The sequence below is a fragment of the Acinonyx jubatus genome, chromosome E1 (assembly GCF_027475565.1).
Source record: "Acinonyx jubatus isolate Ajub_Pintada_27869175 chromosome E1, VMU_Ajub_asm_v1.0, whole genome shotgun sequence".
Classification (NCBI taxonomy): domain Eukaryota; kingdom Metazoa; phylum Chordata; class Mammalia; order Carnivora; family Felidae; genus Acinonyx; species Acinonyx jubatus.
In genome coordinates this window covers 39,759,737-39,776,981 of record NC_069397.1, presented here as the reverse complement: position 1 = coordinate 39,776,981, position 17,245 = coordinate 39,759,737, and the positions used below count along the sequence as shown (strand labels likewise).

Genomic DNA, 17,245 nt, shown 5'->3' with positions numbered 1-17,245 from the left:
AGGCTGACAATTCTCATTCATATACCATGACTCCTGTTTCTTTCTTTCTTTCTTTCTTTCTTTCTTTCTTTCTTTCTTTCTTTCTTTCTTTCTTTCTTTCTTTCCTTTCTTCCTTTCTTTTTCAGGCAGGGAGGGGCAGAGAAAGAGGGACAGAGGATCCTAGGACCTGAAGCAGGCTCTGTGCTGACAGCAGGGAGCCTGATGCGGGGTTGGAACTCACAATCCGATCTGTGAGATCACAACCGGAGTTGAAGTCAGACACTTAACTGACTGAGGCACCCAGGCGTCCCCATACCATGACTCCTGCTTCTGCCTGCCCTTGAGAGAATTTCCAAACACAGAGCGTGGCAAAGAGAGACAAGCAACAAAAATAATGAGTTCATTTAGAGAGAAGGCTAAAGACGTCAAGTGAAAGTCAAGGTTAAGTAATGGGGGGGGAGGGGCTGTGTAGGTTCTGTTTTAGGATAAGAAGTGATAAAGTGGAGGAGTGCCTCCTGAAAGAGGAGGCAATTAAAGAGGAACACACCTGGTGAGCACGAGGCAGTGACAGTTTTTAAGACAGGGTGAGGGCAAAGTTGGGGGGGTGACTCTGGAAAGACGCTGGACAGGAGCTGGTTGGGCTGGCTGGAGAATGTTTCCTGAACACAGAAGCTGGCTCTGGCTCTGGCCATACCTCCTTGGGGAGCTTACCCCAGGATACACGGGCTCTTGGCCCTTGGCTCCAATTAGAGACTGCTCAGTGCTGGGCAAAAAGTGAATGCTGCAGGAGTGAGAACTTCCCTGGTTCCTCACAGGGTGGGTCATGATGGGCCTCTGCTGTAAGCCCTTGTCTCTGGTTGTCGCAAGGGGACAGGTGGGTTTAGAAGCGCACACTCAGGTAGACCCCCATCTTGGCTGCATCTTCTCCCTCTTCCCCTGACTTCTACAATTTCCTTCCTTCCTTCACATGTTCTTTCCAGCATTTATTCAGTCATGTATACAGTGAGTGCCTAACGTGTGCCTAGCACCATGCTAGGCCCTGGGGATGCCAAAAGGAACAAGGCATGGTCCTGGGTCTTGAGGAGCTTCTAGCCAAGTTGGGGAGACTCACTGGATACGATTTCCTTTTCTTCCTTCTCACCTGCAGCAGGTGGTAGTGGACAGGGCAAGGGACCTGGCAGCAGAGGGCCAGTTGCCCATCTGCAAAATGATGACACTTAGCTCAAGCGGTTGTTGTGAGGAGTATGCATTAGCACCCATGACTTTGACATAGTAGGTGCTCAATGAATATTAGCTAAAGTGGATTAAAATCCAGGAGGGAGGGAGCCACTGGATAGTCTAAGGCCACTGAAACTGTTGTGGTGTGCCTGAAATCCAGGCACGGAGATGGTGTCCATATCCTATGTCGGGGGGCATGGACTAGTCTTCCAGCTCAATCTAGAAGAGGAGAGAGGTGATTCAAATGGCAAAAACAGAGGCACCTGGGTGGCTTAGTCGGTTAAGGGTCCGACTCTTGATTTCGCCTCGGGTCATGATCTCACCGTTTGTGAATTGACCAATTCAGAGCAGAAGAGCCTCTGTGGGAACATGGTGGAGTAATGAGAGAGTATTTCCTGGGGAGGTTGAAGGCTGTGGGGAAGGACCTAGCACTGAACCACTCAGAGAACTGAAAAATCCCAGTGCTTGGCTGGCTCACGGCCCCTTGGGCCAGCACCTCTCCTCCCCTCACTCCCTGGACAGTTCCTTTCTTGTTGCCCCCACCTGGGGCTAGTCACATTTGGGCCCAGCAATACCTATATGGGGGACTTAATCACTCAGCAAATATTTATTGAGTGTTTATTATGTACCAGGCCCTATTCAATGTGCTGGAGACACAGCAGTGAACAAAGCAAAGAGCCTCATCTTCGTGCACATATCCAGGTATATGTGAAGGATAAATTGTTCGTAATGAAATTGCTGGGGCAAAAGAATGTGCATTTAAAATTTTTATCGATATTGCCAAATTGATGAACATTTCTTACAGTTTATGTTCTACCTGGGTGACTGTTTCTGGATGAGTTGTATCTTTCTAGCCAGAGGGATAATCAGGGCACCTGACTACAATCTTCCTGCTAGCCCCTGAAGACCTGGAATTTCTGTCCCCCAAGGCTAGGAGATGTTTTCTTTCTTTCTTTCCTTTTTTAAAAAATGTTTTAAATGTTTATTTATTTTTGAGAGAGAGACAGAGACAGAGTGTGAGCGGGAGAAGGGCAGAGAGAGAGAGAGAGAGAGAGAGGGAGACACAGAATCTGAAGCAGGCTCCAGGCTCTGAGCTGTCAGCACAGAGCCCATTGTGGGGCTTGAACCCCTGAACCACGGGATCATGACCTGAGCAGAAGCTGGATGCTTAACCGACTAAGCCACCCAGGGGCCCCTCATAAGAGATGTTTTCTTTACCTACTGAGAGGTGACACTTCCCTGAGATTTGTGATCTTTGGGGAGATTCTTGATAGGGTTGGAGCTCAGTCCATAGATTGATTGTTGGTCAGTCTCCAGGACCAACAACCAGAAAGTGACATCTTCAGGGATCACTTAGTTCAGGCATGGGCAGTGAGTGACTTTAGCTGACCCACTCCTGGCTACAGCTGAATTGGAGGAAGGAGGGCTTCCAAAAGTTCTTGTCCACAAGAATGTCGCAACATTGTTGCAGTGTGTCAGTGGGACCGGAGTGCTTGGCAGTGGCTCAGGCATGGTGATTCTCTGCATACTGGGCTGACCCCTTCACCTGAGTTGATCAGTGCTCCATTGATTCTCCTTCCTGGAGCTAGTTAGGCAGCTGTTAGGGTCCTGGAGCAGCTCCCGAGACCTTCAGGACTGGGGTGAAAGCTCTAGAATGTCAGAGCAGTAAATATATGTCCTGGTTTCCAGGACTGCTTGATTTCAAATATTCTGCTCCACCTAATTCACCTGTCAGACCGGGTGTCCCAGTTTTTGGTTTGGAAAATAGCCTGTCTCACAGGTAATGGAGAAGGAGGAGGCAACCGTTCATTCATTCCAGTGTGGAAGCTTGCGATGGTGGGTAAGGGAAAGGAGACCTGCAGAGATGACCCCAGCCTTGTGCTAGAACCTCTCCGTTGAATTCTCAGCTCCGCCTGGAGGTGAGGCGAGTGGGACGCAAAGCGATGTGACTGGCACCCACCTAGCCCCACCCGCTCACCTCATCCCCTGCCCTATCCCACATTGGCAGGTTTACCTGATCTCTCAGTCTAGCCCCACCGGCTCAATAGAGAGAGCCCACGTTCAAATGCAAAAGCAGTCTGCCATCGCTACGTAAAAAGCGGGTTTAAGCAACTGTGTTCAGTGTCACCAATTTTAGGAGGCTGGGATGCGGAGGTTAGTTTCTCCCAGGGGAAGAGAAGGAGACTCCAGGTCTCTAAAACTGTGCAACAGCCTGTTCTGCCAACCCTCCCCCTCACCCCCCCACCACCGCTTCCTTCGGAGTGGCGGTCGGCCCAGCCCCTAAGTGATCAGGCCACGGCCCCCCGCCCCGTCCGTTCTCCTCCCGGCATAGCCCGGCCCATCTCCCCACCCGAGGCCCCGCCTCCGGCCCCGCCCCCGGCCCCGCCCCGGCCCTACCGGATCCGGAGAGGCGGCGCCCACCAGCCCTCCGGACGGACACGCCAGCTGGACTTCAAGTCCCAGCAGCCCCTCAGTCCCGCCTCCGGGGGCAGAGCTATCCCGGGCAGCAAATTCGGAGGAGCCTTGGCGCTCAGGCTAGGGAACGCGTGTGACCAATCGCGGGGCTGCTCGCGCCGTGTGCCGATGGGGGCGGGGAGAAGCCCGCAGGGGCCCGGACAAAAGCCGGCTGCCGGGCGACTGCTGGAGGCTGGAGCGCTCCGGGCACTGGGCGGCGAGGCGGGGCCTGCGGAGGGAGCGCTGCGCACGGGCTTTCGCAGAAAGGTGAGTGGCGGGCGGCTGCTTTCGCGCGGGGTACTCCACCTGCCCGAGGAGCTTCCCGCCTCCCTCCCCCAACCCGGAACCGCTTTCCCCGGCGCCGTCTTAGTGCTCACGCGTCCTCCCTGCTTCTGCTTGGAAGTTGTTGTTTTTTTTTTTTTTTTTTTTTTTTTTTTGGTGGGGGGGACTTCGCTTTAGGTTAGCCTTCGCTCGGAACCCCGACTGGTGGCAGCGTGTCGACCACCCCACCCCCACTCTCCCACATTCCAGTTTCAGGGAGTTTGCATAGGGTGTGCCGCCGCCCTGGCTTCTTTTCCCTCCGCTAAATTGCATTTGCACCAACCAGGCCCCTCTCACCCCAACCGGGGCCAGTCCTTGAGCCTCTTCGGGCTTTAGCGGGCCTCCCTCTTGTCCCCATCGGGGTCACCGGTGGCCACTCGCCCCACTCGTATCCGGGTTCGGGCGCTTCCTCTCTTTTTTTTTGTGAAGAAGCGACTGAGTCCCGCGCCGAAAGTGGAGGGAGCGAGCCCGGCGCGTAGCCTTGGCGGGCCACGCGGCGCCGGGCTGTCCCAGGGTGCCCGAGGCCTGGCCTCGCCCGCAAGGACCGGGCCGTGGAGCACAGGCGCGGGAAGGACCCTCCTCGCTCAGGAGGTGCCGTCGGGCCCAGCCTCTAAGCGACAGATGGCCGGGGTGCCCGTCTCCCTCCCACCCCTGGCGCTGACGCCTGTGCCGAGCCTGGCCAAGGCAAGGTCCCGGAGAGGGCTGAGGATGCTGCCGCCGCCCTCCTGTAGGGCCTGGCAGAGGGCCAGACCCAGCGCCTGCTGCCCTCTCCAACCTTGGCAGATACTGTGCAGTAGCGAGGAGTTCTGCCATTGGGTGGTCCCCAGGGTCGGCCTGGCAGGAGGATTTTGGAGAGGGGAGGAGCAGTGCATGGCACCAGTTTGGCCAACCAGCCCACGCCTTCCACCCACTAACTTTGCTCTGAGGTCTTTCAGCCAGCTCAGATCTTGGATTTCTGAAATACTGCTTGAGGAAAAGCTGGTAGACCCCAGCTACCCAGGGCGGGGGTGGTAATTTTTATCTCTTAGAGAACTTCAGAAGCTTGGGCCAGACGACAGGAAGAGCCCTTGGAAACCAGGCAGCTGGTGTCTCCATCCCATTCTGACATGCTTGCTGCACTAGGGGGACCCTCACAGAATTCTGCCTCTTGCCTTTATTCCAGGAATTGCTTGTCCTCTTAAAAACAACCCCCCTCCCCCCCCCCCCAAAAAAAAGAAAGAAAGAAAAAGAAAAAACAAAACACAAAAACCAGTCCTATGGATACTGACCTATAAAGGAGTGCTCTTTGTCTTTCCCAGGGGGAGACCCTAAGTAGCGTCTCCAGTGGTTCCTCTGCACTGGCTATGTCCCAGGGATACATTCCTGGGAAACAGTCTGCTTTCATTCAGCCTTCCCTGTGGGCTGCTTCAGTTCTCAGTGGCTGCTGTGGATGAACTCAATCCTGGGTCACTCACCCTGTCTGCAGAAAAGACCCCATTCAGCTCATAAAGTCCTTCCCTTGAGGGGAGAGAGAGGATATGTGTGATGTGTGTGTGTGTGTGTGTGTGTGTGTGCGTGTGTGTGTCAGTTTCCTTGGCATGATATCCCCCAAATGGTTTACACTTTACTTGTTATTAGGTGACAGTTCCTAGGGCCCCAGAGCGGACCCCTGGGGTCTTAGCTTTGTCCTAAAATCACCTATCACCAGTTCGAGAGCATATTCAGTTCCTGAGGAGGCAGCCTAGGACTCTGGGGGAGTGGATCCCCAGATCCAGATTGGTATACACTTTCAGCCGCACTGTCTGTCACTACAGTAGATGCTCTTAACTGGTGGTCTGTGGTCATAATCGTAAGCATCTTGAAATGAGGCACACATTTTTCGGGGCTTTTCTTCATGCGCTCAGGAATCTGAGACCTCAAGTAGGTTAAGAGCCACTGCCCTAGAGAGACTTCCAAGACCCTTCTGAATGATTAATTTTGTGAATTTTCTCCACCGAGACCCTTCCCTGGGTTTGTGAGCCTTCTTTCCTGCATTTGATGAACATGCAGAGGCCAGATTCTTTCCCCACTTTTATTCCATCATATAAATCCTATCTTGGCCTTGAAAGGGCCTGCCCAGCCATCTACGCCAAAGTGCTCTGGTGGCATATCTTATTTTGGTAAGCTGGCGAATCTGTATCATCCCCTTCTTGTGTCCACCCCCTGCCCCCCTCCAACCATCCTGTGGAAATGAACTCTTGTCTTGCCTGGGACTCAAGAAAGTTGTGATTTTGCAGCTGCAGAACAGCCCTTTCCTTACCCCTTTGTCTGCTTTGGGAGGTGCCAGCTTTGAGGGGGTTGTTGTTCTGGTAGTGTCAGACTGTTCTCTGCTTGGGGAGGCTTAGCAAACTCCTGGAGTTTGTGATCACAGGTGCTTGATGTTTCTGAACCACGGAGCATGACCAGCAGCTGCCGCCTCCTTTCCCTGCTTCATCTGCCCTAGGTTGCGCTCTGTTTGGGAAGGGGGTGGGGGCAGGTGTACCCATCTGATTTCAGGACCAGTTTTTCTGGTCTGAAGTCAAGAAGGTTGGGAAATGGAGCTGGAGTGGGTGGGGGGTGGGTGGAGGGCTGCAGGACCCAGGGGCTGGTTGAAGCATCACCTTTGGAAACTCTTGCTGAGGAGGAGCCGGAAGTCATCCCAGGGGAAGGCCAGAAAAGGGAACATCTCTTTTGAGCCCCTTCCCAGCTACCCCACTTTGGGCCAGACACCAGACTGAAAGCACCCATTGTGCTGAGTTGGAGACTAGCTGGGAGGCCGAGGGGGCCGGCCAAGCCGGTTGGGAGGGAGGTGGAGAGTAGCCTCTGAAACTTTGGCCTTCCCTGAGCTGGGGATGGAGACCCACCTTCCTGTGTGTATAAACCAGCTAGTCCCCCGGGTCTGCCTTCTTTTATTTGAACTTGACTTTTCTTCTCAGCAAATTCAGCAACTTCAGTTCTGGATCTCTGTGGAAGAGATTGGAGTGACTTTTCCTGATGAGGCCAAGTTCTTAGTCTGAATGACTTGGTTTCCTTTCCCTCCCCCTTCCCCTGATCCTCTCCCCAACTTGCTACCATGGGAGAATGGGTGTGTCAGGACAACGCGGTGGGGACGGAAAATGAAGAAATTGTCATCACAGACCCTTCTGTGAGGTGAAGGGGGGGACATGGCCTGGTCCTGGGAGAAATGGTCTTTTCTCTCGGGCTGATGAGTGTGGGGTTTTCTGGGGAGCAGGAATAAGAGTATTTGGGTTCAAGTCCTGGGTCCCCTGCTTGTTTGTTTGGCTTTTTGGGCAAGGTATGGTAGCTCCTCTGAGCTGCTGTTCCTCATCTAAGAAATAGGATTATGAATCTCCGTGTACCTCACAGGGTTCGTATGAGATGACTTCTATATCCATGTGACCTGGGATGACTGCTGCCTCCTCCCCCAGCTTCGGCTTTGCTAGAAGTGACCAGTACAGGGTGGTCCCCAGAGAGGCCTCTGTTTTGCTCTAAATTAGCAAGCTGAGTGACTCAGTGGGGCGGGTGGGATGTACTGAAGGTCACAGTTTCCCTGCCCAGTGCCTGCTCTGAACTCGGGGGTGGGAGTCTAGTGTCCTGGGAGAAATGGACTCTGAGGTGACTCTCTGCTCCTCGAGGGTTTGATCCTGCCTGGGGTTAAGTAAACTCACCTGCCTGGCCTACAGCCTGATGGTGAGTGTAAGTGCGTGAAATGGGGGAGTCTGGATGTGGGGGAGATGAAACCTGTAGGGGGAGGGGAGTAAGGGCAAGATTGCACAATTCTGGCTGTGCGCCCCGTAGGTCACAGAACCAAAGGGTGTGTTTCAGTGTCTGTGTGGGACCTCGGGTGGGACCAGCACATGGGTTTGGGTCATACTACTGGTATTCCTGTCTCCCCAGCCAGCTGCCTTTTGCTCCAAGATGAATGTGAGCTGGTTTGTTGAGAGGAAGTAGAGACAAGGTTGAGGCCAAGAGACTTGGGGAACATGCCACCTTTGTTTATCTCCACCTTCTCTCTCCCTTCACTTCCTGATCCTCCTTCCCTGATGTCAAAAGTGCTCATTGAGTGGGAATGCAAACTGGTGCAGCCACTCTGGAAAACAGTGTGGAGGCTCCTCAAAAAATTAAAAATAGATCTACCCTATGACCCAGCAATAGCACTGCTAGGAATGTGCCCAAGGGATACAGGAGTGCTGATGCACAGGGGCACTTGTACCCCAATGTTTATAGCAGCACTTTCAACAATAGCCAAATTATGGAAAGAGCCTAAATGTCCATCAACTGATGAGTGGATAAAGAAGATGTGGTTTATATACACAATGGAATACTACTTGGTAATGAGAAAGAATGAAATCTGGCCTTTTGTAGCAACGTGGATGGAACTGGAGAGTGTTATGCTAAGTGAAATAAGTCAGGCAGAGAAAGACAGATACCATATGCTTTCACTCATATGTGGATCGTGAGAAACTCAACAAAAGACCAGGGGGAGGGGAAGAGGGAAAAGTTACAGAGAGGGAAGAAGGCAAGCCATAAGCGACTCTTAAATACTGAGAACAAACCGAAGGTTGATGGGGGGTGGCGGGGAGGGGAAAGTGGGTGATGGGCATTGAGGAGGGCACCTGTTGGGATGAGCACTGGATATTGTTTGGAAACCAATTTGACAATAAATTTCGTATTAAAAAAAAAAAAAGAAATGCTCATTGAGATCTCGCTTCCTTCCCTCCTGCTGGGCCAGTCCTCCTTCCGCCTCCTGAGAAGTGCTGAGATCTGGTCTTACTGTCTGGGGGCAGCTGGACACGGGTCTCTTCCCCTGGCCACCAGCTCCTGTTCCTCCCAACAGGTAGAGCAGGTCCCTTTGCGGCCATGTCGGCCAAGGCGATTTCGGAGCAGACGGGCAAAGAACTCCTTTACAAGTTCATCTGCACCACCTCAGCCATCCAGAACCGGTTCAAGTATGCCCGGGTCACCCCTGACACAGACTGGGCCCGCCTGCTGCAGGACCACCCTTGGCTGCTCAGCCAGGTGAGCCCACCCTCCCCAGGCCTTTCTTCCGGGCCCAGGGTCAGAGGAATACAGACAGTCGGTTTGGTGGAGATGTCCCACCGGGTCACACGATGGCAGACTGCCCACATCAGTGGGCAGTGTGCAGTGGGCTGAGCGAGATTTTGTGTTCGGCTCCGGGCCCCACGTGTTGAGGCGCCCCAGCAGGAAACACAGCGCAAGGGCTTGGAGCTTGACTGACTGGAGTCCAGACCAAAGCTCTCTGTCGATTAACCGTGTGGCCTGGAGCAAGCCGTTTTACCTCTCTTGAGTGGCAGATTCCCCATCTGTCAGATGGGCGGAACACTCACCCTGTGAGCTATAAAGATTAGCAGTAATGTCTGGAAAGCATTTGGTGTGCCACCTGGCACTTGTAGGTGCTCAGTAAAAGTGGGTGTGGGCTCCACTTGCCCCAAGTGCAGCATGTTAGGAATGTGTTTGGGCCGTGAGGAAGCGTGCTGCGGACTTTGTGTGGCAGCCAGCCCAGAGTAGAGGCTCCTTTGTCCGGGTCCCTGTGGGACCATTGTTGGGAGGCAGACACTTCTTGGGCAGGGCCAGGAGAGCGGGTTCTGGGGGTGCATGTTCCCTCCCAGCGCAAGGTAGCCCACCCATGAAAGGAGCTGCCTCGGGAGATGGCGCATTTCCTGGCTGGCAGCATGTGAGCAGTGCTTAGGGGCTGCTTGCTGGGCCTGTAGACGGGGTCAGGCCCAGGAATGGGATTGACCAGACCTCTAAGGTCCTTGGTCACCACAAGGCTCTGTCCACCTGTTCTTCCTTTTGGAACACAGGTGCTGGTCCATATTCTGAGGGCTTCATGGTTTAGTGGAGCTAAGATGTCGCATAGGGAGGGTAGGGAATCACTCATGCGGCAGGTATGTGGTAAGTATCTATACTGTGCCAGGCCCCATTCGGGGCACGGATGGCTCCAGATTCCTGGTTGTCAAAAGAAAGGTATAGGCTTGGATAGGTGAGAAAAGCTTCCAGGAGTTGACACGGAAGAATGGATGGGTAGATAGGAAGCCATGCAGGCTGTCCTGTGCTTCGGGTCCCCAGACTGTAATCTCTTACTCTCCCGTTTCTTTCCTTTTCCTCTTGTTCCAGAACTTGGTGGTCAAGCCAGACCAGCTGATCAAACGGCGTGGAAAGCTGGGCCTCGTTGGGGTCAACCTCACTCTGGAAGGCATTAAGTCCTGGCTGAAACCACGGCTGGGACAGGAGGCCACCGTGAGTACGGCTATAGGTTGGGGTGGAGGTGCTGTGGGAACAGAAGTGGATGTGGTCATCTCCAGATGAGCAGCCCTGTAGGCTCACTGCCTACTCGGCCACACTGCGGCCTGGGGAAGGCCACACTGCAGCCTTGGGTCCCGCAGAGCTGCCTGGTAGCAGGGCCAGTCTTGGTGCTCGCTCCCAGCTCTGCCATCAGCGAATGGCAAGATGGGCTGCAAAAGTAACCCCAGTCCAGTTCATGGCCAGGTAGAAATGGTCTGTTATTGGTTTGTTTGTTTGTTTGTTTATTTAGAGAAGGGAGAGCAGGCGCGCAGGTGGGGGAGGGGCAGAGGAGAATCCCAAGCAGGGTCCACGCTGTTGGTGTGGAGCCCGACGTGGGGCCCCAACCTGAGCTGAGGTTGGACACTTAACTGACTGAGCCACCCAGGCGCCCCGGAAATGGTTTGTTTCTTTAACAGACCCATCACGGAGATGAGACTCTGAGGCTCATTCTGGGAAGTCCTTTCTTTTCCGTTTCCAGAAAGGGCATAGCAGCTTGTCGTGATGTGTATGCCTAAGAGGGCCGGCAAGAAAAAGTTGCAGAAGGCAGGTGCAGAATCTTTTAGGCAGAGACGTTATTAGACCAAGAGCCGAGGATGAGACTGGTAACACTGAAGAGGAAATTCAGTTCTTGGCTTCCCCCAGCTTGGTGATTAATGTCAACTCTGTAGATGAGAGAGCTGAAGTGAAATGTGGTTTAGGGAGGCTAGGAGAGGCTCAGAAATAAAATTACACTTCTTTTCCTTTTTACTCTTGGACGGGGCTGGAGAACAGGCGAGGGGGGGCGGGCTGAGGCAGGCCTGAGGCCGGGAAGGGTGTGCTGTCCATGCACAGCTTTGCCCCATCTTGGGTGACTGTCACCAGGGCTGAGCTGTTCTCTTCTTTGGCCGTTCTGGATGCAGGGTGAGGATGACAACGAAGCTGTCTTCCTCTCTTCCTGGGCTCTCTCCAATCAGCTCTTTGTGGTAATTTCCCAGTTTTTGGCTCTTGAACTAAAGAGGGCCTCTTAAACTCGTATGTGGACCTGGGGCTGGAGGGATCTCTACTGGCCTTTTTGCTTGCAGGCCTTTGGCGAGAGGACGGCAGGACTAGGGGCTGAGTGGTGTCCCCAGAGAGGTCCTTGTGTTCTTTCTCCTCAGCTGCTGTTGGGAGGGGGCTGTCAGCCGTGTCGGGGCCGGCAACAGTGTCCGCCTCGGCAGGAGCGGCTCATTACCTCTGAGGGATCACTGTCTGGTCCCTGACTCAGCAGTGACACATGCGGGTCGGGGGGGGGGGGGGAGGCTTTGAGACACTCTGGGATGAGGGCTGTCTCGCCTCGGCAGCCGCCAGGGACCCACTCAAACTGATTAGCTCTGCAGGCCTGTTGTCCTCAGCCAGGAAAGTGTGCGTGAAGTTTTCCCCGTCAAGCTCTCCCTCCCCCCGCTCCCCCCATCCCTGCTGTTCCCAGGCCCAGACTTCTGTCCTTGGGCTGGGTCTCTCTGCTTGAGCTCAGGGATGGAGAGCCTTGATTTGTCTGTGCTCTTTAACTTGTGCTACTGATGGCAGGAGGGAGAGGAGTCCTGATGTCTGTGCTGTGGGGGCGGGGGCAACATTTGTTAGCCTAGCTCATTTGTCACCCTCCAGAGGAGGCAGAGAAAGAACGTGTGAGGTCAGTACACTGCAGTGTGGCTGGCAGTGGGTGAAAGAGTATCTCGTGAAGACTTCTTCAGCTTAGGGTCTGTGACCCCATTGCCCTGGTTTCTGGAAAATCTCTCTCTGCCAGATGTCGTGGCAGTAGTACCTGAGCCCCGGCTCCGGTGGGACAGCCAAGTAGAGGGAGCAGAGGGCAGTCCTCCTGCCCTGGGGGACAAGACCCGCTGGTCCATCTAAGCTTTATTTTTCTCAATCTCCATAGGTTGGCAAGGCCAAAGGCTTCCTCAAGAACTTTCTGATCGAACCCTTTGTTCCCCACAGTCAGGTATGTGTGACGTGGCTCCAGGCCGGGTCTTCTCCCCCACTTTGTGTTTGTCGACTCTAAAATGATGAAAGGAGAACTCAAGCTGCTGGAGAAAAGTGAAAAGGACCAGACTCTCTGAGGGTCTGAGGGTGCCACGGAGCAGGGAGTCCAGAGATGAAGGGAAAGGCTTAGTTTGTAGCAGGGAGGAATCAGGGCTGGTAACAGGGGACTTCTCGGTGCTGGGATGAGAAAGACTTGAAGGCAGGCACCCTCCCCCAGATCGGGTCACAGTGGCTGAGTCTGGACTGTCAGCTAGGCAATGGCCTCTGCTCTCCTCTTGTCCCTGAGGGGAAGACAGTAACTTTTACATTTATTTATTTTGAGAGAGAAAGGGAGACAGAATCCCAAGCAGGCTTCCCACCGTCAACGCAGAGCCTGCCTCAGGGCTCAAACTCACGAACTGGCTCATGACCTGAGCCGAAACCAAGAGTCAGATGCTTCACTGAGTGAGCCACCCAGGTGCCCCTTTACTAGGGTTTTAGAAACGCACCCAAAGGGGTTGGGCTCGCCAGTTCAGTGCCCCTCCCCCACGTGGTACTGTCTTCCCCTGCAAGGCGGAGGAGTTCTACGTCTGCATCTATGCTACCCGAGAAGGGGACTATGTCCTGTTCCACCATGAAGGTGGGGTGGACGTGGGCGACGTGGACACCAAAGCCCAGAAACTGCTCGTTGGCGTGGACAAGAAACTGAATGCTGAGGACATCAAGAAACACCTCTTAGTCCACGCTCCTGAAGAGAAGAAAGAGTTGAGTGAGAGGGAGGGCAGGCAGGTGGCAGCGGGGGAGCGGGGAAGGTCGAGAGCTCCGGACACAGGGCGGGGAAAGCAAGGTGGTCTTCCCTGTGTGGGCATCCGCTGCCCTGCCCCAGCGTCTGGGTGAGAGGGAAGGCACAGCGCCTCCCTGTCCCAAGGAGGGGAGCAGGGAGCAGACAGGAGGCTGGCTCAGACTGAAATATGCCGTAAGCATCCCTCACCCCACTGGCCCTGTCTGTCTGGTACCAACACCTCCGGCTGCATGCCTGACAGCTCCTTTCCGCCTCAGTGGCTAAAGAGTGATGCCCAGGGAGCAGGGCTTACAGAGGGAAGCATGAGGTTGGCAGGGCAGGCTTTGGGAAGAGGAGCTGTCAGTAAGAGATGGCTGAGGGCAGAGGGAGGTTTGGGACGTGCTGCCGAGCCTGTTCCCCCTCCCTGAAGATTGACCGTCCCTCTCTCCCTCCCCGCTCTAGGATTCTGGCCAGCTTTATCTCTGGTCTCTTCAATTTCTATGAGGATCTGTACTTCACCTACCTCGAGATCAACCCCCTTGGTAACTGGCTCTGCTGGCGTGGGCCTGGGCAAAGGACAGTTATAACAGGGTCTCAGTGCCTGTGGTAACCCTGGCCTTGACGTTCGACACACCAGACCCCCCCCACTCGTAGAGGGCACTACCGGGTGTGTGGTGTGTAGAGGGATGCCTGGGCTCGAGTGCAGTCTCTCATTTCCGAGCTCTCAGAAGACAACGATAATTCCTGTTTAACCACCTCCGGCTTTCTTTGCTCTTATTTTGTTCTGTGATGGGGAAGTCCTGATTTTGATCTGACTCTGCTTAGTGGCTATTCCTGGCAGGGGTTAGGCTGTTCTCCCAGGACCTGGGCTGCGCCTTCACTGGTCTGACCGTTCAGGCCCTTCTTTCCTCTTCAGGCCCTTGGAGCACTCCCCAGGAGTTGGTCAATCATTGATCCCCAAGCTGGGAAGATCTTGGTCCAGGCCCCTCAGGCTGTGAGGAAGGCAGGTGGCGTGAGCTGGCTCTGGCCAGGGCTGCTCAGGGCAAAGTCCAGATTCCAGATTCCAGATTCCAGCTGGGGATGCAGCCCCTCTAATGGACCAGATGGCTGTTTGTTGACTTCATTAGTTAAACGACCCAGGGGTAAAGGGAAGATGGATGTCCAGTTAATGGGCAGTAAATGAATCCTGCTGGCTGGGGGCTCAGTGTACCCAGTGGTTTCCCACTCCCCCAGGCAACTAAGGCTTCTCCTGGCCAACCTCGAGAAACCCAGATATATACACCTAAGGGTTGGGGTGGTGGTGGGGGCCTCCCAACAGCAGCTCGTACCTTAACACTTTATGTTTTAGTGGTAGGGCTGTGGATGGGTGAATGGTTAGATATTTAAGGCATAGAGTGTAGCTTTTCAAAAAATGTTAAAAAACTGCCATGGCAACTAAACACGACATCCCTGTCACATTACCTGTAAGTCAGGGAGGGAGGGGAGTGGTCTTAATTAATTTATTTCTCTTTTAACGGGGGAAAAGCTGTGTGGAAGGGCCGTCCGGTTTCTTGCAGAGCTGGGCAGTTGTTAGGTCTGGGTGGGACCCCGGGAGGTGGTGGTGGGGAATCCTGTGGAGGGGTTTGGAGGTTGGTGGTAGACGCCTTTGCCGGGGGGCTGGCATCTGAGTACCTCTGCTTTTCTCACAGTTGTGACCAAAGATGGCGTCTATGTCCTTGACCTGGCGGCCAAGGTAGATGCCACAGCCGACTACATCTGCAAAGTGAAGTGGGGTGATATAGAGTTCCCTCCTCCCTTCGGGCGGGAAGCTTATCCAGAGGTAAGGCTGGCTGCTCTGGGGAGGAGATGGAACGTGATGGGGACCTGGGGGAAGGTGACTAATCTCAGAGGAGCATCAGGCCCCCCTTGTGCACTGTTTATTTGGCAGGAAGGGAAGGTCGAGAGCCATTTAATTTTCTTAAAACCCCCAAAGGAGGTGGGGGTGGGAGTCAGCCAAGCCTCTGAATCCCGGCCAGAAATCCTTTTAGACTTCTCTCTCAATCAACCTCCCTGGGCTCTTAACTTGATTTGTTGATAATTCCGAGTGGATCTTGCTCATCCTGCCGGGGAAAGGTAGTTCTCTTGGCCACTTGCTGAGAATTTTAATTGCTCTTTCCCACCACATCATCTGAGAGGTCTTCACAGCAGGATTAGGCCTGTGAGTCATAACCCAGGCCAGGGCAAGAGGCTGGGCCGGAAGAAGGGGCGTGTGGTGAACCAGGCAGGCAGACATTGGGATTGGGGACTGTTTAGAAGCAGGGTGACCTAGTGAGACTTGGGACTTGGGCAGAGGGTCAGGGACTTGAGGACAGAGAGAAAGGAGTTGGGAAGTTTGTCCCCAGGCAGCGACTGTGGCTATGGGTGGTTCTGGTCCTTGAGGACATCATCGTGTTTTGTCCCAGGTACTTAGGACCCTGCACAACCCCTCTCCCTGACCCTCTTGAGACAATGGAGGACCTCTTCATGTGTCTTCAGGGAAAGGGACAGGGTCCCAGGTGCTGGGACCTGGTGAAGGGGGTATCCTTAGGACCCACCTGTTGCTGTCTGGTCCCTAGGAAGCTTACATTGCAGACCTGGATGCCAAAAGTGGGGCGAGCCTGAAGCTGACCTTGCTGAACCCCAGGGGGAGGATCTGGACCATGGTCGCCGGAGGTGGTGCCTCTGTCGTGTACAGGTGACTGAGGGGCTACTGAAAGGATGGCAGCTGGGCCTACCCCGAGTCCATGTGTGCACAGCCTGGATCAGATTGCCTTACCTTGAAGTGGGGATGGGGGGGTCTTCATCTTCTCCCCTTGGCGTAAAGCAGGGCTCTGGTAAAAGCCTGCCCTGTACACTGTTCCCTGCAACTTTCTTACTTAAAAAAAATTTTTTTTAATGTTTATTTTTGAGAGAGAGAGGCAGAGCACGAGCGGAGGAGGGGCAGAGAGAGGGAGACATAGAATCCAAAGCAGGCTCCAGGCTCTGAGCTGTCAGCACAGAGCCCGACGTGGGGCTTGAACTCATGGACTGTGAGATTATGACCTGAGCCGAAGTCGGACACTTAACCGACTGAACAACCCAGGTGCCCCTCTTATTTTTTAAGTTTATTTATTTGTTCTGAGAGAGAGAGAGAGGGAGAGAGTGGGGGAAGGGCAGAGAGAGAGAAGGAGAGCTAGAATCCCAAGCAGGCTCTGTGCTGTCAGCAGAGTCCAACGATCCCATGAACCGTGATATTCCGACCTGAGCTGAAGTCAAGAGTCAGACATATAAGCGACTGAGCCACCCAGAAGCCCCTTGTTTATTTTTATTTTTTAAAATCTTTATAGTTAGTGCTATGGGCTTCCTGCAGAGATACAATAAATGCAGAAAAGAACCCAATAGTAAACATCGCTTGGCTGTTTCCCCATCTCTCCTGCTAGTAGGTCACCACAATGAACACGTTGCTGTGTGTCCTTCCAGCTGTTTTAATGCCTGTATAAGTATTCATACTTTAACAGTTTATAAGAATATTGGGATCATATTCCACAGTCTTTGCAGTAATTGGTTTTTCACTTAAACCACAGTAGACATCTGTTCGTCTCTAGGCAGTAATCTGCCACGTTCCCTTCCACGCCTGGCTGAGCTCTCCTCTAGTTGCAACCATTTTACTTCTCCGTTGGGCAGCCAAGCAGGGACTCCTGGAATATGTGATTCTTCTTTGTGTCGGGAGGTGCTCCTTGTTCCTTTTACTTAATGTTGTCAATCCAGGACCCCACTGTGGCTGGGGGCTGGCAGAGAGTGCTGCCCGGGAGAGCCTGATGCGACTTCAAGTGTGACTTCTGTGGACCTTGAGGGTCTGAGGCCCGAGAGGTCGGTTTTATAAGCTGACTATGGGGCTTTCGGGGCATCTGTGTGTCCTCATCGGCACCAGGCTGCCACCTTCAGCCACTAGAGTCAGAATCAGCACTGACTTCCGTGTCTCCCTGACAGTGATACCATCTGCGACCTAGGGGGTGTCAATGAGCTGGCAAACTACGGGGAATACTCAGGCGCCCCCAGCGAGCAGCAGACCTATGACTATGCCAAGACGATCCTCTCCCTCATGACCCGGGAGAAGCACCCAGATGGTGAGACACACACGCTCCTTCCCCAGGATGGCCCATTGTGCCACAGTGGGAATAGCTTTGGGCGAGGAGGCCCTGGGGTTGTGGTCCTGCT

At 53.9% G+C, this 17,245-nt stretch overlaps 1 protein-coding gene across 3 annotated transcripts in view; it reads left to right on the top strand.

The window, feature by feature from the left end:
* Positions 1 to 410: 410 nt before the first annotated feature.
* The window catches only part of ACLY (ATP citrate lyase), a 48,573-nt gene continuing 31,738 nt past the window's right edge, over positions 411 to 17,245 (top strand). For 2 of the 3 annotated variants that reach the window (XM_027048906.2, XM_027048905.2), the window contains exons 1-9: positions 3,762 to 3,918; positions 8,807 to 8,988; positions 10,108 to 10,230; positions 12,167 to 12,229; positions 12,823 to 13,013; positions 13,493 to 13,572; positions 14,719 to 14,849; positions 15,625 to 15,743; positions 17,018 to 17,154. In XM_027048906.2, coding sequence (XP_026904707.1) covers positions 8,830 to 8,988; positions 10,108 to 10,230; positions 12,167 to 12,229; positions 12,823 to 13,013; positions 13,493 to 13,572; positions 14,719 to 14,849; positions 15,625 to 15,743; positions 17,018 to 17,154 — 1,003 coding nt within the window. In that variant the 5' untranslated portion in view covers positions 3,762 to 3,918; positions 8,807 to 8,829. Of the gene's footprint in view, positions 421 to 3,761; positions 3,919 to 8,806; positions 8,989 to 10,107; positions 10,231 to 12,166; positions 12,230 to 12,822; positions 13,014 to 13,492; positions 13,573 to 14,718; positions 14,850 to 15,624; positions 15,744 to 17,017; positions 17,155 to 17,245 lie in introns of those variants that run through there. The other variant, XM_027048907.2, reaches the window with a different exon arrangement.